Source organism: Taudactylus pleione, unplaced genomic scaffold (genome assembly GCF_031769625.1).
Source record: "Taudactylus pleione unplaced genomic scaffold, aTauple2 ptg000135l, whole genome shotgun sequence".
Classification (NCBI taxonomy): domain Eukaryota; kingdom Metazoa; phylum Chordata; class Amphibia; order Anura; family Myobatrachidae; genus Taudactylus; species Taudactylus pleione.
In genome coordinates this window covers 7208925-7230772 of record NW_028284537.1, presented here as the reverse complement: position 1 = coordinate 7230772, position 21848 = coordinate 7208925, and the positions used below count along the sequence as shown (strand labels likewise).

General features: G+C 46.1%; 1 protein-coding gene across 1 annotated transcript; it reads right to left on the bottom strand.

The window, feature by feature from the left end:
• Window positions 1-13027: 13027 nt before the first annotated feature.
• On the bottom strand, window positions 13028-15769 carry LOC148522990 (uncharacterized). The gene is made up of 2 exons (XM_088473451.1): window positions 15702-15769; window positions 13028-14424 (listed from the first exon to the last, which is right to left on the bottom strand). Exon 2 carries the CDS (start codon window positions 14254-14256, stop codon window positions 13648-13650), a length of 609 nt encoding a protein of 202 aa, XP_088329577.1. The 5' UTR covers window positions 14257-14424; window positions 15702-15769; the 3' UTR covers window positions 13028-13647.
• Between the last annotated feature and the right edge of the window lie 6079 nt (window positions 15770-21848).

The window sequence follows — 21848 nt, the reverse complement described above, 5'->3', positions numbered from 1 at the left end:
GAGGCACTATGCCGCACCGCCCAAGCCCCAACTGCACGAGTCGAATGAGCCAGAATTGAGGCCGGAACCGTCGCATTTGAGGACAAATTTGCCAAAAAATGGCAGAAGTGACCCATCTAGCGATAGACCCTTTTGAGGCAGGCCAGCCTCTTTTTTGGTGCATCAATCAATACCAACAAGACATCTGTATACCTCAAGAACGCAGTACGGTCCAAGTAAATGTGTGATGCACGTACCACATCCAACAGTGCTAAGGAACAAGCTTCACTAGTCACTGAATCCTGGCAAAAAGCTGGAAGGACAAGATCTTGGTTGATGTGGAAAGCCGATACCACCTTTGGCAGAAAGGGTAATACTACACTATCCTCATGAAAAATTATAAGCTGAGCTTTACAGGAAAGAGCCGCTAATTTAGATACCCTTCTGGCCGAAGCAACGGCCAAAAGGAAAACAACCTTCAGAGTGAGATATCACAATTCTACAGACTCCAAAGGCTCGAATGGTGCCTTTTGAAGTGCCTCCAAACTAAATTCAAGTCCCAAGGAGGAACCGGCGGGACATAAGGAAGCTGTATGCGAAGAACTCCCTGCAAGGAGGTCTGAACTTCAGGAATGGTGGGCAATTTCCTCTGAAACAGGATCGATAAGGCCAAAATTTGTCCCTTAAGAGAGTACAATTTCAGACCCTTAACCAACCCCTCTTGCAGAAAAGACAAGAGGCGAGACACTCGGAATCTTTCAGATTTGAACTTGTATTTTTCACACCAGGAAATATATATCTTCCATATCTGATGATAAATCTGGGAAGTAACTGGTTTACGAGCCTGTATCATGATTTTCACTACAGACTCTGAAAACCCCTTGGCCCTCAGAATATTGGAATCAAGAACCATGCCGTCAAAGCCAAGTGATGCAAATTGGTTTGATGGCATGGACTCTGAAGCAACAGATCTGGATGTAGGGGTAGATGATACGGAACTTCGGCCAACATGGTCCGAAGAATTGCGTACCAATGACGGCCAGTCTGGAGCTACCAAAATGACCGACCATGCCACCTGTCGAATCTTTTGAATTACCCTTGGTAACATTACCAGAGGAGGAAAGATGTAACCCAGCTGGAACACTCAAGGTGCTGTCATGGTATCCACCAGAGATGCCTGAGGATCACGGGACAGAGATCCGTACCTTGGTATCTTTTTGTTGAGACGAGAAGCCATTAGATCTGTCTGGAGATCCCATCTTGCAACTATTTCTGCAAACACCTCCTGGTGCAGTTTCCATTCCCGTGTGCATACTGTGGCGACTTAAGAGGTCCGCCTCCCAGTTGCCCACCCCAGGAATGTAAATTGCTGAAATAGCCGGGATCCAATTTTATGCCCAATGAAGGATGTGAGAAACCTCCCTCATTGCTAGCCAGCTGCGGTGCCACCCTGCTTGATTATGTAAGCAACTGCTGTGGCATTGTCTGGATTCGTACTTGTAAATTCTTTAGATAGCAATTTGCCTGAATCAATGTATATCGAATTGGCCTTAGTTCCAGTATATTGATAGGAAGAGCGGTCTCTTGAACAGACCAAGGACCTTGTGTCTGTCCATAACTACTGCCCCCTAGCCTGTTAGGCTGGCATCTGTGGTGACAATGGTCCAGTCTTTTACTGACAATTGGCAACATTTGTTTAGATTTGCATCCTGAAGCCACCACCGCAGAGACTTCCGTGTCTGCTGTGATAATCTGAACATCTGATTGTTTAATGGGGGGGTCTGGTTTTACCCATCGATGAAGCAATTGGTTCTGTAGAGGTCGGGCGTGAAATCTGGCAAAAGGAACAGCTTCTCAACAAAGCTACCATTTTACCCATTATCTGCATAGCCCTTAGAACTGAGGGCCTGATTCAGCAAGGATCGCAAGTGCTAAGACGCCAGCAGTTGGACGATTTTTGCTATTTGCGCATGCATGGCAGTGCGCGAACTAGCCACTAAGATCAGGGATGAGATCACAGTGTGTACGCAGACCCATCGCAAAGTGATTAACAGGTACAGTTTGTGGGGGGTGAAGGGGGGGGGTTGAGCGAACGCAGGCATGTCAGTGCATGAGGTCTGACCTACCTTAAAAGTGCGTGAGGCTCCGATGGTACTTGATGGTACCGGTGTTTTCGCAGACTTGCAAGGTATTACGGATGTGAGTAAAGGGAAATGGGTGTCTTTATGTTGTGTTGCTGACAAGGTGAATAAAGATTTCAGAACAGCCTCATTCTTTCTATCCATAGGATCTTTAAGAGTTACAGATGGAATAGTGAGAATAACCATATTCCTAACCAATCTAGCAATAGGAGCATCTACCATTGGAGGAATGTCCCAAAGCTTGCTATCCTCTTCAGAAAAAGGATAAAGACCCTTACATTTTTTCGGAATAGAAATTTGGAATCAGGCTTTAACCAGGCTTCTTTTAATAATTCCTCAAAATTTGAAAATTCGGGGAAAACCGAAACATGTTTCTTCTTACATTTAGTGCAAATTGTTTTTATTAAATTCAACAAAATATAGATAATACATTCATTCAAAAAACAGTGACAAATCTATCACTAAATAGAAAGGGGGAGAAACTCAGAGCACCATCAGAGCCACTGGAAAAAACATCTAACATATTACCTATTATCAATAAATAATCGATCACAAAAATCAAACATACAAAAACAATAATAGTTACCAACACATTATGAAAATAAAAACAAAAAGACATCAGGACAAAGGGAAAAAAGGAGGGGAGATTCAGGGAAGGGAAGGGAAAAAAAAGAAAAAAAGGGGGGGGGGGAGAAGTACTCACTTTCAATCCAAAGGTGTAAATACATGTTTACATAAACCTATTACACCTAAAATAGATATAGGGTAAAGTTACAGATCAGCCAAAATAGCAGCTAAGGAAGAACATAATCCGACACACTGAGAATAAAAAAAATTCTAAAAAATAGCCGTAAAATTTAGGAGGGAAAGCAGGAAAGAATAGCCTTAAAGATAGCAGAATCCTTAAAATCTAACCAACGACACCAGGTATCTCGAAAGGACTCATAACCCCCGTCAGCAGATGTCAGTATGTCATCCATATCCATATAGAAATCTACCCTGTTGAACCAATCCATCACCGTTGGAGGAGAAGAGGAACGCCATCTCACTGGGATAACAGCTTTAGCTGCATTATTCAAATTACTTCTTATATTTTGAGAAGGGTCTGGACGATAGATGGAACAACCAAAATAAGGGATCGGTAGGGACTGCTTCTCCCAATATTTTTGCAGAGAGAGTAAGAACCTCCTTCCAAAAAGGTTGGAGGGTGGGGCATTGCCACCAAACATGGAGAGGGTTACCTGGGGCATTGGAACACCTCCAACAGATATTAGGCACACCTATCCCCATTTTAGAGAGAGTGTCCGGACATCTGTACCAACGGGAAAGAAGCTTGTATTGGATCTCTTCGACACTAACATTAGAAGAACAAGCATGGGCTAATTTAAATATTTTTTCCCACTTAGCGTCGCCCAGATCTTCTCCAATTTCACGGTCCCAGACTTTTGTGAAACTAGGCAAGGTCAGACTAGAGTCTGCTGACAAAAAATTATATATTAGAGAAAGAGGCCCTCATTCAGAGGCGGTCGGAGGATGCAAGCGGTCGCTCAGAAACTGGGCGGCCACTTGCATCCTGACCGCCTGCCTCTGTTGTGGTCATTAGGCTGTGGGTTAACACCCACAGCTCTAACGACCGCTCGGGTGATGGTCGCGATGGTCAGAGTCGGGGCTTACGACGAGACCCTAGGGTAGGGTCTCACTTGTCGTAAGCCCCGGAGAGCTTCTGGCTCTGTCAGAGCCGGAAGCTCTCCACTGACATTCCCATGGGAACGCCTCCATTTGGGCTGCCACCCCCCCACCCCCCGGTGCGAGCTGTCAATCAACATCGACAGCTCGCCCCCTTTGGAAAGAGACCCGCTATGACCGGCGCTGTCGGTCGTAGCGGGTCTCACGCATGCGCACGAGGGAGCCAGTTCCCTCGTGCGCATGCGCACTGGCAAAATATCGAGGCGGCCGTGCGGTCATAGACTGTACGGCCGCCTCTGAATAAGGTCCATAGTGTGTGTCGGGGGGCTGAGCCAGCACATAGTCGTTCAAAGGGAGTAAGAGGTAGGCGAAAAACTGAAAAAGGAGCAAGCGAGCCTATAAAATGGCGCACCTGAAAATAGCGCCAATGTTCCCGTAATGGGAGGTTCCATTTCTCCCGTATTTCATCAAAGGGAATAAAACTGCCACCCCTCATCAGCTGTCCGATTCTAAAGAGTCCTACCCCAACTCAGGAATGAAAAGCTTTACCGTCAATGCCCGGGGGGAATTGTTCATTGAAAAGAAATGACATCAATGAAGAATGAGGTGAAGAGATCGAGGGAGAACGTCTCAGAGTTTTCCAGCAATTTAAAGTGGGACCAATAGTAGGATGAGAAGAACTGGGGAGGGAGGGAAGCCATGGAGCTATTGATATAGGAATCCCTAGTGCCTGGTTTTCAATTTACACCCATTGTTTAGTGGAGTCTGTCCTGGACCACTCTAAAATTCTATGAAGAAGATAGGTCCGGTAGTAACCTCGAATATCAGGGAGACGTAGCCCTCCTCTATCTTTATGACGGAACAAGATATCTAACTTCAAACGAGGCCTACTACCTCCCCAGACAAATTGCCTAATCAGCATTTGGACCTCAAGAAACCAACTAGATGGTAGCCTAATAGGTAGGGTCTGCAACAGGTACAGAATCCTGGGGAGTGAGTTCATTTTTAGAATCCCTAACCTCCTGAACCACGAGAAGGGCCTGGACTCCACGAATGTAGTTCAGAGCGTATTTTATTTCGTAGGGGAGAGAAATTGGTCTCAAATAAACGAGAAAGGTGCTTAGTAATGATAACACCCAGATATTTAAATTGAGAAGTATGCCAGGCGAATGGAAACGTTGCTTTAAGGCCTGCTACCATCTGAGGAGGTGCCGTAATATTCAAGGCAACCGACTTAGAGTAGTTGACCTTAAAATTAGAGAGGTCTCCAAAGATCTTAAATTCATCAACTAAGTTTGGTAGCGAGATAACGGGATTCGTAATCGTGGCCAGTAAGTCATCGGCGAAAAGAGCTAATTTATATTCACCATTACTTAGTCGAAAACCTGATATGTCTGGGTTCGACCTGATTGACCTTGCCAGGGCTTCCATACAGAGACTGAAAATAAGGGGAGAAAGAGGACAGCCCTGTCTAGTCCCGTTATTAATAGAAAAAGAATCAGAAAGGGAGCCATTGACTCTAACCTGAGCAGTGGGAAGTGGTAGAGGGCAAGAATGCGTTGAAAGCAGACAGGACCCAGACCCAGATGGCCCAGCACCCCTGACATGAAGCTCCAATCTATTCTGTCAAACGCCTTCTCAGCATCTGTAGACAACAAAAAAGCTGGAGCATCCGTATTTGAGATGTGGTGTATTAGTGCTATAATTTTGGAGGTATTGTCCCTAGCTTCCCGTCCAGGAACAAATCCTACTTGGTCATTGTGAATGAGAGAAGGTAGGAAATGTTTTAATCTATTGGCAAGAAGCTTAGCGAATAGTTTATGAACGATGTTATGCAGGGAGATTGGACGGTAGCTGGGGCAAAGGGAGGGGTCCTTGTCGTCTTTGGGGATAACCATTATGTGAGCCTCTAGGGATTGGCGAGAAAAGGGGGTCTCTGACGAGACAGTATTGAAGGCCTGCAGAAGTATAGGAGCTATTTTATCTCTAAAGGCCTTATAATAATTGATAGTAAAGCCATCTGGGCCCGGGCTTTTCCCTGATGGGGTGGATTTAATTACCTCCTCCAATTCAAGTAGAGTGAAAGGCTTTTCTAGTTCTTCCCTGGCAAGGTCAGCAAGCTTAGGGAACCTGATTCTAGAAAGGTACTCCTCGATGGCTCGTTTCTTCCCATTAGTGTCAGGGTAGGTCAAGGTGGGTGGGAGATTATACAATGAGGAGTAATAAGAGCAGAAAGCTCCTGCAATCTGGCCAGTATTGTGGAAAACCCGACCTCTCTCTTTAATAGAGGAGATAAAAGAACGAGCTCTTTGAGACCTCAGGGCTCTAGCCAGCATTTTGCCGGGTTTGTTACCCCACCTATAGTACCTACTACGGCACTTCCTAAATTAATATTTAACTTTATCCAAAAGGAGTTTATTTAGTGTTGTTCGAGTTTTGACTAGATCAACGAAGACAGCAGATGAGAGGGAAGACTTGTGTGCTATCTCCAAAGCCTGTATCTGCTTCAGTAGCCCCTCCACTTGGCACGCCCTTTGTTTTTTTAAATAAGAGCCCAATTGAATGCATTTGCCCCTTATAACGCATTTATAAGCTTCCCAAACAGTAAGGCTTGAGACGTCAGGAGTAATATTACAGTCTAAGTAAACATCAGGAGCTTCCGCCACCTGAGATTTACAGTAAGGGTCAGATAACAAGGACTCATTAAAACGCCATGTTCTATAGGTAGGATCAGAAGGCCCAAGTGACAGGTCTATACTAACAGGCGCATGATCTGACCAAGTTGTTATTCCTATAGAAGATGCCTGGACTAGGTGTAGGTGTCTATGTCCTAGCAATATATAGTCTATTCTGGAATATGATTTATGGGGACTAGAGTAATAGGTATAGTCTCTCTCCGTGGGGTGAAATATGCGCCAAACATCGGACAGCTGATGAGTATGAAGCAAACTTCTCACCCATCTTGATGTGCGGCCAGGAGTCATTGAAGAACCTGAGGTTCCTGAAGTATCCTGGAGGTGGTCCAAGGTCCAGTTGAAGTCCCCACCTACCACCAGGGTTCCCTGTTGAAGCAGATCAACCTTGTCCAGAACCCTCTAAAAAAAAAACGGTTGACCTTGATTGGGGGCATATATATTGACAATTGTGAAAAGAAGGTTAAAAATGGAGCATTTAATAAGCAGACATCTCCCATCCTCCAAACTGTGGACCTCAGGGTTCAAAACAGACAGACGTTTAGCAAATAAAATCGCGACACCCTTGGATTTCGATTGGGAAAAATTACTATAGTAAACGGTGGGATAGAACTGGTTACTTAATCGTGGTGCAGAGGCAGAGTGGCGAAAATGGGTCTCTTGAACTAAAACAATATCCGCCCCATCAACATGAAAAGAGCGGAGCGCCTGAGCCCTTTTCTCGGGGACGTTCAACCCTCTAGCGTTGATAGACACTATATGGAGTGAATTGGCCATAAATAATAGAAATAGACAGAGCAACAGAGCAATTTACAACAAAATTGGAGGAGCATTAGACAAAATGAGCACAGATAATGAAGGGAGAAAAAAAAAGGGAAAGGGAAAAACAAGAGGAAAGGGGGGCAAGACAAAAAAAAAGAAAAAACTGTAATATAATAAAACAGCATTATATAAAATATTATACCGCTACTGGACAAAAAAGGAACCGCCAGGGAGTCCTTGTTACGGGAAAAATTAAGCGGTGGGGGCACACAGGGGGGTAGCGATCTCGCCATCCAAAAATTATAGTGGCACATCAAAAAAACAAATAACATTTCAAAATAATAGTAACAAATACCATATAGCTCCTAAATCAAAAATAATTATATCTATAATACCTGTATAAGCAAAACATATACATATTTATTCTTGTTAATATCCTGAGGTAGCTGTAAAGAACTAAAATCTCAACTGCAAAAAAAAAAATGTTTTCAACAGAATAATATCACGACTACAATGATCTGTAGAAATCATGAACGGTAAAAGAAAGCCAAGAGTAGGACTGTCTTGAATCAAGTAGGATCCGATGTTTGTGTTATGTTGCACTTGATGCCACTGATCTCTCCTCGGACGACCAGGAGGAGCAACGATTGGGAGCGAGAAGGCCTGCCAGTCGGGTAGGGTAATATTCTCCAGACCTAAAGCAGAGCTGAAGTCTGGTAAGTCCGCGGGAGACTGGAGAGACAGATGTTTGCCAGTATAAGTGACCTGTAGGGAGAGCAGGAAGCCCCATCTATATTTAAGGTCATGTTTGCGCAAGGAATCTGTCAAGGGTTTTAGCAATCGTCGCTGCTGGAGAGTTCGCCAGGAGAGGTCTTGGAAAATCTGCAACTTGGTTCCATTGAATTCCACTCCTTCTAAATTGCGTACTTTTCGGACTATCTCCTCTTTCTGTGAGAATAGTGCATCCGACAAATGACATCCCTTGGACGGTCAGTTGCCAGGCCTTTTGGGCGGAGAGCTCTATGTGCACGGTCAAACTCGATAGTGTCATTAGGTTCCAGATCTAAGATTTTCCCAAAGATTTTACTGAGAGCATTGATCAACTCGGGTGGAGATACATCTTCTGGGAGCCCCTGGATCCTTATGTTGTTCGGGCGACCTCTGTTGTCCAGGTCATCCAATCTGGTTTGCCCTCATATCTGAGGATTGTTGAGAGACCAAATCACGAAGTTGAGATAACTTATCGTCGACAGAGTCTCTTTCTTCTTCTAGAGTGACAATACGGGAGCCCAAATGTTTAACATCAGCTTGGACTAAGGAAATCTGGGTCTGGAAAGAGTCCTGAATCCGTGATTCGAGAGCCTGCATGTCTTGTTTGGAAGGGAGCGACCTAACATGTGTAAGTATTTCCGTGATTTCGCCCCGTAATTGGGTCATTTGGGTATGGGTATCCCATGACGAAGGAGAGAGGGCCATGACAGGTGGGGTCTCTGGAATATTCTCAGATCCAGTCACAGGAGAATTCACAGAATGTGAGATAGAGAGGTATGAACGCAGATTCGGTTGAGAGACAGAGACCTTTGGCGTCCGAGAGTCCTTCTTCTGTGTATCTTTCTTGCTTTTGCCCATCAGGAACACATGCGAGAAGAGCTACATAGGTATATAATATAATAGGTAGATGAGCGGATGGCGGAGGTCACATTCCCGTTAGTGGGACAGCATGTATAGCATAAAGCACCTACATAGAGCTACCTGATTTGGCAGCCTTGGTTTTACATGTTAATTTGAGCAGCGCCGTAGGTAGGCGGCAGTGCGCCCAGTGCAGCACTGCCGCCCCTCTCACTCCCTCTCCGCCCCCCCTGAGCGCTTACCCTACCTTCCGGCAGCAGGAGGGCGGGCGGGATCTTCCGCCGATTTTTCAATGTCAGGCGCGCACCAGCCGGAGGTCTCTATCTGCAGACCTCCGGCACAGAAAAGTGTGTGGCCGGTGCCGCTGCAGGATGGCGCCCGGTGCACATGACCCCTCAGCCCCCCCTAGTTGCGGCCCTGATTTGAGTTAGACCAGGAATAAGAGCTTGGTGTCACCTTTGCAGAAGTGTAGTTATAGTAGGTTTCCTCAGGGGGGAGCCAGATCCACATATGTGTGGCAGCAATCTGAAGCAAGCGAGAAGGGAGATTCATCAGCAGCTCACCCCCTCCAAGCAGGATGACAAGGGAGAGGGGAAGCAGGAACCCCACACCCGGTCCCAGGAGAGCTGTAGGAGTGACGATCCAGGTGAAGGGCTTCTAGAGCCGGTCAGCTGACCTCCACAGCGCCGCAGGAGGCAGAGCGGGCGTCCCCCACACCACGGCCGCAGGAGGAGAAGCCGGGTCTCTATCAGCCAACCAGGACACAGGTATGGTCAGCAGAGGGATCGGGCAGGTTCCAGTGGTAGAGGTAGGTTCAGCAGGTATGGGAGGAACGGAGGTGCCGGGCCGGGAGTCCAATCCAAGATGGCGGCCGGGTGTAATCATCGGACTGGGGCTCCGTCAACCGGCCTCCCTATGTCACCTTCCCCGTCCCCCAAGGTCATCCGGAGGTGGGAGGCAGCGGCGCCGGTACTAACCGGTGAGGAGCAGGCAGCAGCAGTAGTAGTGGCTCAGCGGCAACCGCTGGATGTATGCCCGGCCGGAGTCACTAATTGAGGCCGCGGCTTCTCGTCACAGGTGGGCTGCACCTTGTAGTAAGTTGTTGGAGCTTCCTGGAGCTCGTGGGTAAACGCTGACGGGGGGAGCTGTCAACAATCAACCCCTGTGCAGGAATTGAGGGTGGGGAACCCCCGAGAAATGACCCCAATATAGGTAGCCTACAGGAGCTACAGAGAAGCACGTCCTCTCAGGTTGCCAGTCAAGACACGCCCCCTTCTTCTTACATTTAAAGAAAGAAACTGTACTAGTCTCTGGCATAGCTGTCTCCTGTAACTGCAGAGTTTCCCTGACAGTGTCTATAAACGGTTATGGATTGAAAGATCTACAGTAAAAAGGTAGACAATGTCTAGATAGACACCAGATGTTAGACAGGCAATAGGTCGCCAGGGACAAAAGGTTGACATGTAAGAAGGTCGACAGTGTCAAAAGGTCAACATGAAAATGGTCAACACATTTTTTTTCTAACCCTAATCTTCACCCTAAACGTAACCCCCCCTTGGTGCCTAACCCTAACCTTCCAGGTAGATGCCTGACCCTAACTGTCCCTTCTAGTGCCTAACCCGCCGATAAGTGCCTAACCCTCCCTCCTGGTGCCTAACCCTAACCTTCGGTGTAGATGCCTGACCCTAACTGTCCCTTCTAGTGCCTAACCCTCCCTCTTGGTGCCTAACCCTAACTGTTGGGGTAAGTGCCTAACCCTAACCATTTGGGGTAAGTGCCTAACCCTAAAATATTTTTTTTAAAAATCATGTATCGACCATTTTCCTGTCAACGTTTTGTCCCTGTCTAACATCTGGTATCTATCAAGACATTGTCTACCTTTTTACTGTAGATCTTTAGACCGGATACCTCTATAAACATAAAAACTCCTGAATTTGACTGAGAGTCACCCTCCCAGTTTAAGGTGTCCTCCCAGTCATAATCCATTTCCCCTTTTTCCTGTGAAGAAGTAGCTGAAGCTTCTTCTCCAGGAAAATCAATAGAGGAATGTGAACGTTTTTTAACGGCTGTAGCCCCTGCAGATGGTATTATTTTATTTAGAGATGTTACAATCAGCGCGAGACATCGTCCCAAATTTGTACAAGTATAAACAATGATTTGTTTCTCAGAACCCTTGTCTAGCTTATCCAAACTGAAAGACAAGTCTAGCTACCTAAATTCTCATAGAAAAAGTATAGTCTTGAATAAACAGAAAAGTAAGAGGTTAATGAAGATTCCTATTCACCCATCTGTTTAAAAGCGAAAAAACTCCTGGCTACTAAAATACCAAATTCTTTGCCAATAAATCAAAGGTAAAATAAAATGTCTCACATACACCCCTTTATATTATTGCCTATTAGAAAAACAGTATATATATATATATATATATATACATACATATATATATATATATATATATATATATACGTATATATATTAAACGTGCAGCCACACTCACATCTTCAAGATGATACATAATCACTGGGGTCTCTTCCCAAATCTACTTGTGTAGACAAACCATAGAAATTAAAAAATGGGTCACTCACCAGATTTCTTCATGCATATAAAAAGCTGATGTTTATTACTCACACAATGAATAGAAGTGCTATTGTACTCAAACGTTTCGGACTCAGCAGAGCCCTTCATCAGGAGGCACAACCAACAAAGTGCAGCACATATAAACGCCCAAATCACCTAGCACCCTCCATTTGCCGGGCGCCCGCTGAGTGTTTTACCAGCGTGCGCCTGGCTCCTATCCTCCTGGCGGTACCCGGAGGACGGAGCTCCCTCCGTCTTCCGGGTCCCGCAGTGTACTATGGGAGTGACGTCATAACGTCACTCCCATAGTGCCGAGGAGCGGATGCCGGGGACGGAGCTCAGGAGTGAGCTCCGTCTTCTGGGTCCCGCGGCGCACTATGGGAGTGACGTAATGACGTCACTCCCATAGTGCCGAGGAGCGGACGCCGGTGATGGACGGCAGCAGCACTGGAGCGGGGATAAAGGTAAGTGTTTGTTTGTTTTTGTGTGCGCGCGGTGGGGGCCATCACGACTGGGGGCAACTACAGGGGCCTCACTACTGGGGGCAACTACAGGGGCTCACTACTGGGGGCAACTACAGGGGCTCACTACTGGGGGCAACTACAGGGGCCTCACTACTGGGGGTAACTACAGGGGCCTCACTACTGGGGGTAACTACAGGGGCCTCACTACTGGGGGCAACTACAGGGGCCTCACTACTGGGGGCAACTACAGGGGCCTCACTACTGGGGGCAACTACAGGGGCCTCACTACTGGGGACAACTACAGGGGCCTCACTACTGTGGGCAACTACAGGGGCCTACTACCGGGGGCAACTACAGGGGCTCACTACCGGGGGCAACTACAGGGGCTCACTACCGGGGGCAACTACAGGGGCTCACTACAGGGGCTCACTACTGGGGGTAACTACAGGGGCCTCACTACTGGGGGTAACTACAGGGGACTCACTACTGGGGGCAACTACAGGGGCCTACTACTGGGGGCAACTACAGGGGCTCACTACTGGGGGCAACTACAGGGGCTCACTACTGGGGACAACTACAGGTGCTCACTACTGGGGCTCACTACTGGGGGCAACTACAGGGGCCTCACTACTGGGGGCAACTACAGGGTGCTCACTACTGGGGGCAACTACTGGGGGCTCACTACTGGGGGCAACTACAAGGGGCCTCACTACTGGGGGCAACTACAAGGGGCCTCACTACTGGAGGTACTGCATAGGGGGACCATTACTGGGGAGCACTGCATAGGCGGACTACTACTGTAGGCATTATATAAAAGGAACTGCATAAGGGGGGCGGCGGCAGCTGGGGCTGGCATAGGTGCTGGGGGGTGGTACATTTTAGTTTGGGGGAGGGGGCACCAACATTTATCTTGCCTCCGGGCATCTGGGATGAAGTTACGCCACTGCTACACTGCCCATGTTTTATCAATGTAGTCATAGAAAGCACATTGTAATAATGAATTGGATTTAGCCCCCACCCCATAGACAATTATATGCATCTCAGAGAAATTACAATCAAACTTTATTAATAACAAAAAAAAAACTATTCTCCCAAAACTGTTTAATACACCATTTTGGGGGCCCCATTTACATAGTTCAATGGCTACCCCCACTGTTGGGGTGTCCTCTTGGGGGCCCCATAGTTCAATGGCCACCCCCACTGTTAGGGGTGGCCATATTATAAACCACCAAATGAATATGTCCTTTTTACTTTATTATGCCATTTTTTTCCCCATAGGAATGTCTCTGGATCGTGATCCAGAATTCATAACTGGATTTATCGAGCTATACAGGCATCATGACTGTCTTTGGTGTACCAAGTCAAAAATGTACACCAACAGACAGAAACATAACCAGGCCTTAATCCAGTTGTCAGAGTATAGTAAGCCATATCACGATGATGCATCGTCCCTAGTGTGGGTGTGCAATAAGATCCAGAATCTGCCTACAACCTTCATTATACAGCACAAGAAGGTGGTGGATTCCAAAAGTTCGGGAGCCGGGACCGACAGCATATTCAAACCCACGCTATGGTATTATGACCTGATGATGTTCCTGGTGCAACAGGATCCCGTGAGACCTTCTCTACAGGTGATGGCTGAGTCAGAAGAGTGCAGCCTGCTGGAAGAGGATTTACTGGAATCCACAGATATATCAGTGGTAAGTTCCAACATTTTCAGATAAAATCCTCTTGCCACGGCACTGCTCCATCCCCATTAAAATAGGCCATATATTCCTCTCTGACCTTTTTGGCCAGAGAAGTCCCGGTTTTCCTAACCTCAGGTGCCGCCAATGAGGGGAACGGAGCAACTTCTTCTGGATTTTCAGGGTCTTCAACTGCAGGTGTACCCAATAACCTTTGCTGGATGGCTTTCTTGTGCAGGAAGTTGTGCAGGACACAGCAAGCCGTGACCACCCAGTCAATCTTCTCCACCTTTAAATTTATGGGGGTATGCAAAATCTGGAATCGGTGTCTCAAGATCCCAAAGGCGTTCTCCACAATATGCCTTGCACGAGATAGGCAGTAATTGAACACCTGCTTTTCATGATTCAAGGCTCTCTGTGGGAATGGCTTCATAAAATTTTCATGAATGGCGAAAGCCTCGTCAGTCACAAAAACAAAATTCAGCCCTTGTTTGGTAGCCTCTCTGGACGGCAAATGAAGGGTGTTTGTGGTGAGCCTCTCGTAGAATGCTGTCTTCTGAAAGGAGCCACCGTCGGAAGAACGGCCATTCTTCCCCACATCTACAAACAGGAACTTGTAGTTTGCGTTCACCACAGCCATCAGAACAGCACTGAAGTACCCCTTATAATTGTAGTAGTATGACCCAGTGTTGGCAGGTGGGTTAATCCTAATATGCTTGCCGTCGATAGCTCCTCCGCAGTTAGGGAACTGCCAACGGCTTTCAAACTCATCCCTAATGACTATCCACTCTTCCGTGTTTGTAGGGAACTGTGAAAGAAATTGAAAACAAAATTAAGATATGACATTTTAAAACATGTTCTCTATTTACAGAATTCAGATATCCCCAGCAACCCGGACCTACACAGTTTAGAAGATAGTGTTGCCAGTCGAAACTCCAACCCACCAATTTCCAAAAAACAAAGGTGGAAAATCAAAAATATTGAAAAGGAAGACGACCCACTACTTCGCCAGGCCAGAGAGGCCTTATTGAAACCACAGGATGAATATGACAACTTTGCGGCCTATGTCAGTGCAGCGGTGCGAGGAATGGTCCAGGACCAAAGAAAACAATTTGAAAGACTGACATCCGACCTCATATTTAAAGCAAGACAATGTCTACTGACATCGGACACTACCATTATTATCCCGCCAGTAATTCCAACCCCCCCTACACTGACCACGGCAACACCCACCTACTATTCATCCCAAACATACCATCCACCAACAGCAAACTTCCCACCCTACCCTCCTGATACCCCACCCACCAACCTCCTCCTTCCCACCAACATCATCCCCCACCCACCTCCACCTACCATCCTGCTGCCCCAACCACCTCCTCCTGCCAAACAACTCCGCCCCCACCCACTTCCTCCTATCAACCTCTTCCCCCACCCACCTGCACATACCATCCTGCTATCCCACCCACCTCCACCTACCATCCTGATCCCCCAGCCACCTCGTACTACAAAAATATTACTCCATCCGCTGTCTCCTACCAAACTACTTCTACACCCTCACCACCCAATTTTTTTACACTATTACGCGAAGCAAGTGAGGACAATGAGGATTAATCATAATTGTTATCTGTTTTCCAAAGATTTTTACACACTTGTTTGGTACTAATGAAGTTTCATACTCCCTGATAAGTATGGTGCTGAATGCAGCATGGTGTTTGTGTTCCAGACTCTCAGGCGGCTAGGAAGACATGCTGGAAGTGCATGTCAGTAGGGCCGGGCCCACTGACTTTGCACTTTCTGCATGTTTTTGCGCCCCTGAAATTCGGGTCACAAACACCAAAGCTCATGCCGCACCATACTTATCATGGATTGGGTAAGTTGGTGATACTTTTAACATTTTAGCCATCTGTATATATAAATAAGTATTTATGTTTTAAAGATTTTATAGCCCATGTCGGCAGCATAAACTGCACAAAAATCCCAAAAAAGTATTATTTTTGTATTAAATTTTTCACATAACTAACAAACTATAGAAAGTTGCGGGTCCCAAACTTTAGGTCCTCAAAGGCGCGTCCCATAGCCAGGTACCTCAGCATAGCCACGAGCCTCTCCTCGGCCGTGATGGCCATTGGAAATTTGGTGTCCTGCTTCCAGATATAGGGGGTCACCAGATGCAGCAATTCCTGGAATGTGGTGTTATCCATCCTCAGGAAGTTGCGGTAGTCGTCCGGATTGTTCTCCCTCACTCCATCAGCAGGGGCATGTAGGATCGACTCTCCCTCTCCAGCAGCCAATCCTTGGTCCAGCAGGACCTCATCCTCCTCCTATGCTGGGCTCTCTCCCTCTCCTCACTCAGCTTGACCACAGCATAGGACAGCAGTGCTCTATAACAGCGGGGATCCATCACCACAAAAAAGCAGAAAATAGACCACAGGAAATAGAGCAAGAAGCACTTTGCAAAGCCAGGCAATACAAAGCAATGCACAGTAGCTAGCAATGTGGAGCGTTCAGCAGGGTAAAAACCAAGCCTCACTAATCACAGAGCAAACAGGAGTGCACAGAGCTGAAGAGGCAGGCATATTTTTATACCCCCCCAGTGAAGCACAGCCCTCTATTTAAATTTGGGGCCAATCTATCGCATGTTTTTGGGTGAGCCACATGATCAACCCTATCACGATCCGTCGTCTAGTGACGCGTGTTCGTACAACAGATCTTATGTAAATTGTGTGAGAAAAGCACAAAATCGTGTGGTCAGGACTGCCGGGGAGCTCCGGGGAATTCAAGGGAAATCGTATGATGAATCTGATCTTATGCTGGTCGTACTGGTTTATGGGCACATTTAGCTTGTCAGCTTCCATCCCCGATCTCTTCTGTAGGTTCTACAGACTTCAGCTGCTGTGGCTTTGCAGCAGCTTGCAATTAACAATTTGAAATACCTGTGGGAGTGGAGGCGTGGCCGGCTGCAGGTTCCTACTAATTCAGGACCTGTAATCATAGCCGCCGGCGTCCGCGGCCCGATGACGCCATCGCTGCGCGACTAGCCGCGCAGCAGTGTCTTACTCACTGACATCACCTTCCATGGCACCCTATTGTTCTAGCCACCTATTCCCTTAGCTTCCGGTGAACCCCGAGAACTTTCTTATGTGGCCCACCCTAATGACGTCACCGCTGTGCGTCTGCACATGCAGCGGTATCCTGGAATCCAGCAAAACCCTTCTCTCTCATAAGGAAGCAGCATGTTGCTGCTATTTCTGTAACCCTTCCACCCTGAGGATTGAAGCACTGTGGTGCTGAGCAGCCCCTGGAGGTGTGAGACAAGCCAGCTCTACAGATCTGTGAGTAATACCAAGCCCCGGCCAATCTGCTCAAAAACAGTGTGACGGGGAGCAGAATATTGGCAACAAGATTTTTATACAACGTAAATTTTTACTTTTTGCCTACAGCCCCCTCATATGTGTGTCTGAATTGGAGAGAGATCCAGTGACATAGTAGTTTGGTGACTCTCTCAGAGGCCGTGTTTAGAGTGGGTTCACACAGACCTTCTAATCTATCCAGTTCCCACTCGGTTGGTGCTTGTCACCTGTCTCCAGGAACTAAGCACCCAAATCCAAAATCTTAAAATATGGAAACAAAACCTAACTAAAAATTTAGGACATAACTAGCTAGTGCCTTACTCCAAAGGCACTTAAAACAAGACTGAGCTTACAGTGTAAGGTTATATAGGTGGTGGGAGCCAGTTTTCAATTAGCTAGTGTCCAATTCCAACCACCACTATACATAACCCTGCTGTAAGGCATCCCCCAGATGGATGTCAAAGGAATGTACCCAGGAGCTCGTAATAACGTTATTAGTAAAGACTAAACGCAATGTATTAACACACAGACTATGCCATCAGTATCCTTGCTGTCTGGTGTATAAGGACCGCCATACACTATAAAAGGCAGCATCAGACAAACCAATGACCTAACATTGCCATACGCTGTCAAATAATTGGTTGGTCTGGAAGCACAAATTGTTGCAGCTCTCGGGCACGCTGGAAGATTTTTCATGCCAGACAGACAGATAAGGTGCTCAATTGTGGCCATACACTGTGCAATGATCAGCCCGGTAAGTAATTGCAGTGTATGGCATAAAAGCATATTGGCTGATGGTGTGGGCCAGTATTTACCCTTACCGGCCTGGACCCATTATACTTTTTCTAGACCTCTGCCCATCCACTATCACTGCAGAGGGTGCCAGCTCTACCATCTCCCTTCTGTAAATAAATGTATTGGGTCATCAATTAAAAATTATTGTGGCGTTTTTAGGCCGGAAGGTGCATCTGATCGCACCCAGGGGCAGATGTACTAAGCTCTGGAAATTAGAGAGTGATAAAGTACCAATCAATCAGCTCCTGTCATTTTTCCCAAACACAGCATGACAGTTAGGAGCTGAGTGGATATTTGTTTATCACGCTCTAATTTATCACTTTCCAGACCTTAGTACATCTCCCCCTCAGTCCTCCACCCCCAGCAGAAGTATGCGGAAAGTACAGTCAGGTGCATAAATATTGGGACATTGACAGAATTTTCATATTTTGGCCTCTATTCACCACCACAATGGCTTTGAAATTAAACAAACAAGATGTGCTTTTAACTGCAGACATTCAGATTTAATTAGAGGGTAATTACATCCAAATCAGGTGAAAGGTGTAGGAATTACAATGGTTTCTATATGTGCCTCCCACTTTTTAAGGGGCCAAAAGTAATGGGACAAACTAAACAATCCTAAATCTAACTTTCACTTTTTAATACTTTGTTGCAAATCCTTTGCAGGCAATTACAGCCTGAAGTCTGGAACGCATAGACATCACCAGACACTGGGTTTCATCCCTGGTGATGCTCTGCCAGGCCTCTACTGCAAATGTCTACAGTTCCTGCTTATTCTTAGGACATTTTCCCTTCAGTTTTGTCTTCATCAAGTGAAATGCATGCTCAATCAGATTCAGGTCAGGGGATTGACTTGGCCATTGCATAACATTCCACTTTTTAGCCTTAAAAAAACTCTTTGGTTGCTTTTGCAGTATGCTTCGGGTCATTGTCCATCTGCACTGTGAAGCGCCGTCCAATGAGTTCTGAAGCATTTGACTGAATATGAGCATATAATATTGTCCGAAACAGTTCAGAATTCATTGTGCTGCTTTTGTCAGCAGTCACATCATCAATAAATACAAGGGAACCAGTTCCATTGGCAGCCATACATGCCCACGCCATGACACTACCATGCTTCACTGATGAGGTGGTATGTTTTGGATCATGAGCAGTTCCTTTCCTTCTCCATACTCTTCTCTTCCCATCACTCTGGTACAAGTTGATCTGTCTCATCTGTCCATAGGATGTTGTTCCAGAACTGTAATGGCTTTTTTAGGTGTTGTTTGGCAAACTCTATTCTGGTCTTCCTGTTTTTGTGGCTCACCAATGGTTTACATCTTGTGGTGAACACTCTATATTCACTCTTGTGAAGTCTTCTCTTGATTGTTGACTTTGACACATATACACCTACCTCCTGGAGAGTGTTCTTGATTTGGCCAACTGTTGTGAAGGGGTTTTTCTTCACCAGGGAAATAATTCTTCTGTCATCGACCACAGTTGTTTTCCATGGTCTTCCGGGTCTTTTGGTGTTTCTGAGCTCTACGGTGCATTCTTTCTTTTTAAGAATGTTCCAAACAGTTGATTTGGCCACACAATGTTTTTGCTATCTCTGATGGGTTTGTTTTGATTTTTCAGCCTAATGATGGCTTGCTTCACTGATAGTGACAGCTCTTTGGATCTCATAATGAGAGTCGACAGCAAATGATTCCAAATGCAAATGTCACAACTAGAATCAACTCCAGACCTTTTACATGCTTAATTGATAATGAAATAATGAGGGAATAGCCCACACCTGTCCATGAAATAGCTTCTGAGTTGACAGTCCCATTACTTTTGGCCCCTTAAAAAGTGGGAGGCACATATAGAAACAGTTGTAATTCCTACACCGTTCACCTGATTTGGATGTAATTACCCTCAAATTAAATCTGAAAGTCTGCAGTTAAAAGCACATCTTGTTTGTTTAATTTCAAAGCCATTGTGGTGGTGAATAGAGGCCAAAATATGAAAATTCTGTCAATGTCCCAATATTTATGCACCTGACTGTATATACTCAAATCTGTGTTTTAGTAAATCAGATAGAACAATCACTCTGTCCTAACATTAAATAAATTGGATACCATATGACAAATTTTTAAGTTATTATGCAAAATATATATATATTTTTTTATAGGTATAGTGTACTTGGTTGCTATGGGCAACTTCTCTACTGGTCCACTTATCCACTGCTTGATACATCAACCCCAGTTTATTTAATATTGGACTTCAATGTATAAATTGAATATACTATAAACAGAAGGGCAAGTGATCCATGTTGCCCTAATATCTGTACAGCTTCATTCAGTGCATTGCCATAGTCAAAAGGTTACCAATCACCTGGTTGTACTAACGGGAAGCCAGCAGACGAAATCCAGACCGCCAGCTTCCCGACTGTCTAATCCTGTCAAAGCACTAATGACAGGCGTCGAAATTCCAACGCCTGTCATTAGACCTACGCTGGGAGCCAGACACACTGATCAAAGGTAAGGCAGGTACAGACAGCCACAGGGAGGGGAGAGGGGGGGGGGGGGGGGGGGGACACGACACTTAGGGTTAGGCTAGGGGAGGTTAGGCACCCCTATCAGGGTTAGGGTAGGGAATTAGGTTAGCGATACATACCAGAAAGAACGATCAGGATTTTTACCTCGGGCTGCCGCTGTCGGGATTAGAACTGCCATGCAACCGGCGGTAAATCATACTGATTCCGTACCAACTTGTACCTGGACGCAGCAATACATCTCCATTCAGATGCACCCAGGATAGGGCTGCTTCAAGTGCACACGGGTTGGGTATGGGATGCCGCTGCCTATGAGAAAGATATCTACCACCCCCCTAGTTCCTAAGCCTAACCTCCCCGCACACTATACCAAACACTCCCTCCCCAGTGCCTAAACATAACCTCCCCACACCCTAATCCTGGACATACACTAGTGCGATTTCAGGCCGATCACCCAATTTTCAAGTAATCGTGAAGTTTCTAAGGTAGGATACGATGCACGCTCCAGCAGCTCTTAAAACATATCAGATGTGCAGCCCATATTATCAGTCATTATCGTATGCTGATCGTGCCACGTCTTTCAGCATGCGATGCATCGTGCGTCCGACTGGCATCATTTCAGTGACATTTTAAAGAAGTGTGTTCTTTCATTCAATGACCATCCCTCCTAAAATGCAGATCAATCGCAAGATCGTATGTACAGTGTGTGGCCAGGACTGCCAGGGAATTCAAGGGAAATCGTAAGATGAATCTTATCTTATGCTGGTCATACTAGTGTATGGCCAGCATTACCCTCCCTGGTGCCCAACCCTCCCCTAACTGGCGATACTTACCTTCAGGATGCTGTCGTTCAGGAAGCTGCCTTCCGGATTTAAACGTCGGCATCCCGCACGCCAGGATGCTGACTACATCCCAGTGCGCACAAATAATAACTGCTAAAGCGTATGGCTAAGGAGGGTGTGACTGCATTAATGCATACATCGCTGCATAGGAAAGGGAATACAGTTTCACAATTAACCGCTGCAGTGTTTGTTCATCCAACCATCATGCTGCACGGTCATGGGACAAACACTGATATAGACTAGCATTAGAAAAGCTTTATAACTAATGATTAGCAGACTCATCTAGTGCTCCCCATGTACTTTATTTTGTGCATATTGTAGCTGTCAACTTTCCAAATAACTGTTAATTATGCACAACAAATTAAGTACATTTTGTACAACACATTTGCCAAGTAACTGGCACCAAACTGTCATTGCTAAAGACATATAGATACCATCTGGACATATTTATATTACAGTCTACCTTTGCCTCAGTCTAGGGGGGCTAGAATTATTTCTCCAGTATAAAGAAAATATAATTACCACACCTTAGGGCAGATGGCTCCAAAAGTTAGTCTGCAACCTATACTTCTATTTTAAGGCCCATGCCCCAGGCGATGTATTGTCCAATCCTGCGATGGGAAAGAGGCAGTGGAGCCATGAGGGTGGAGACAGTGTAGGCATGAGATGCGCACCTATATGGTCGCCATACTAGTTTCCCTGGAGAGCGATGGGTCAAACAAACTAGTGT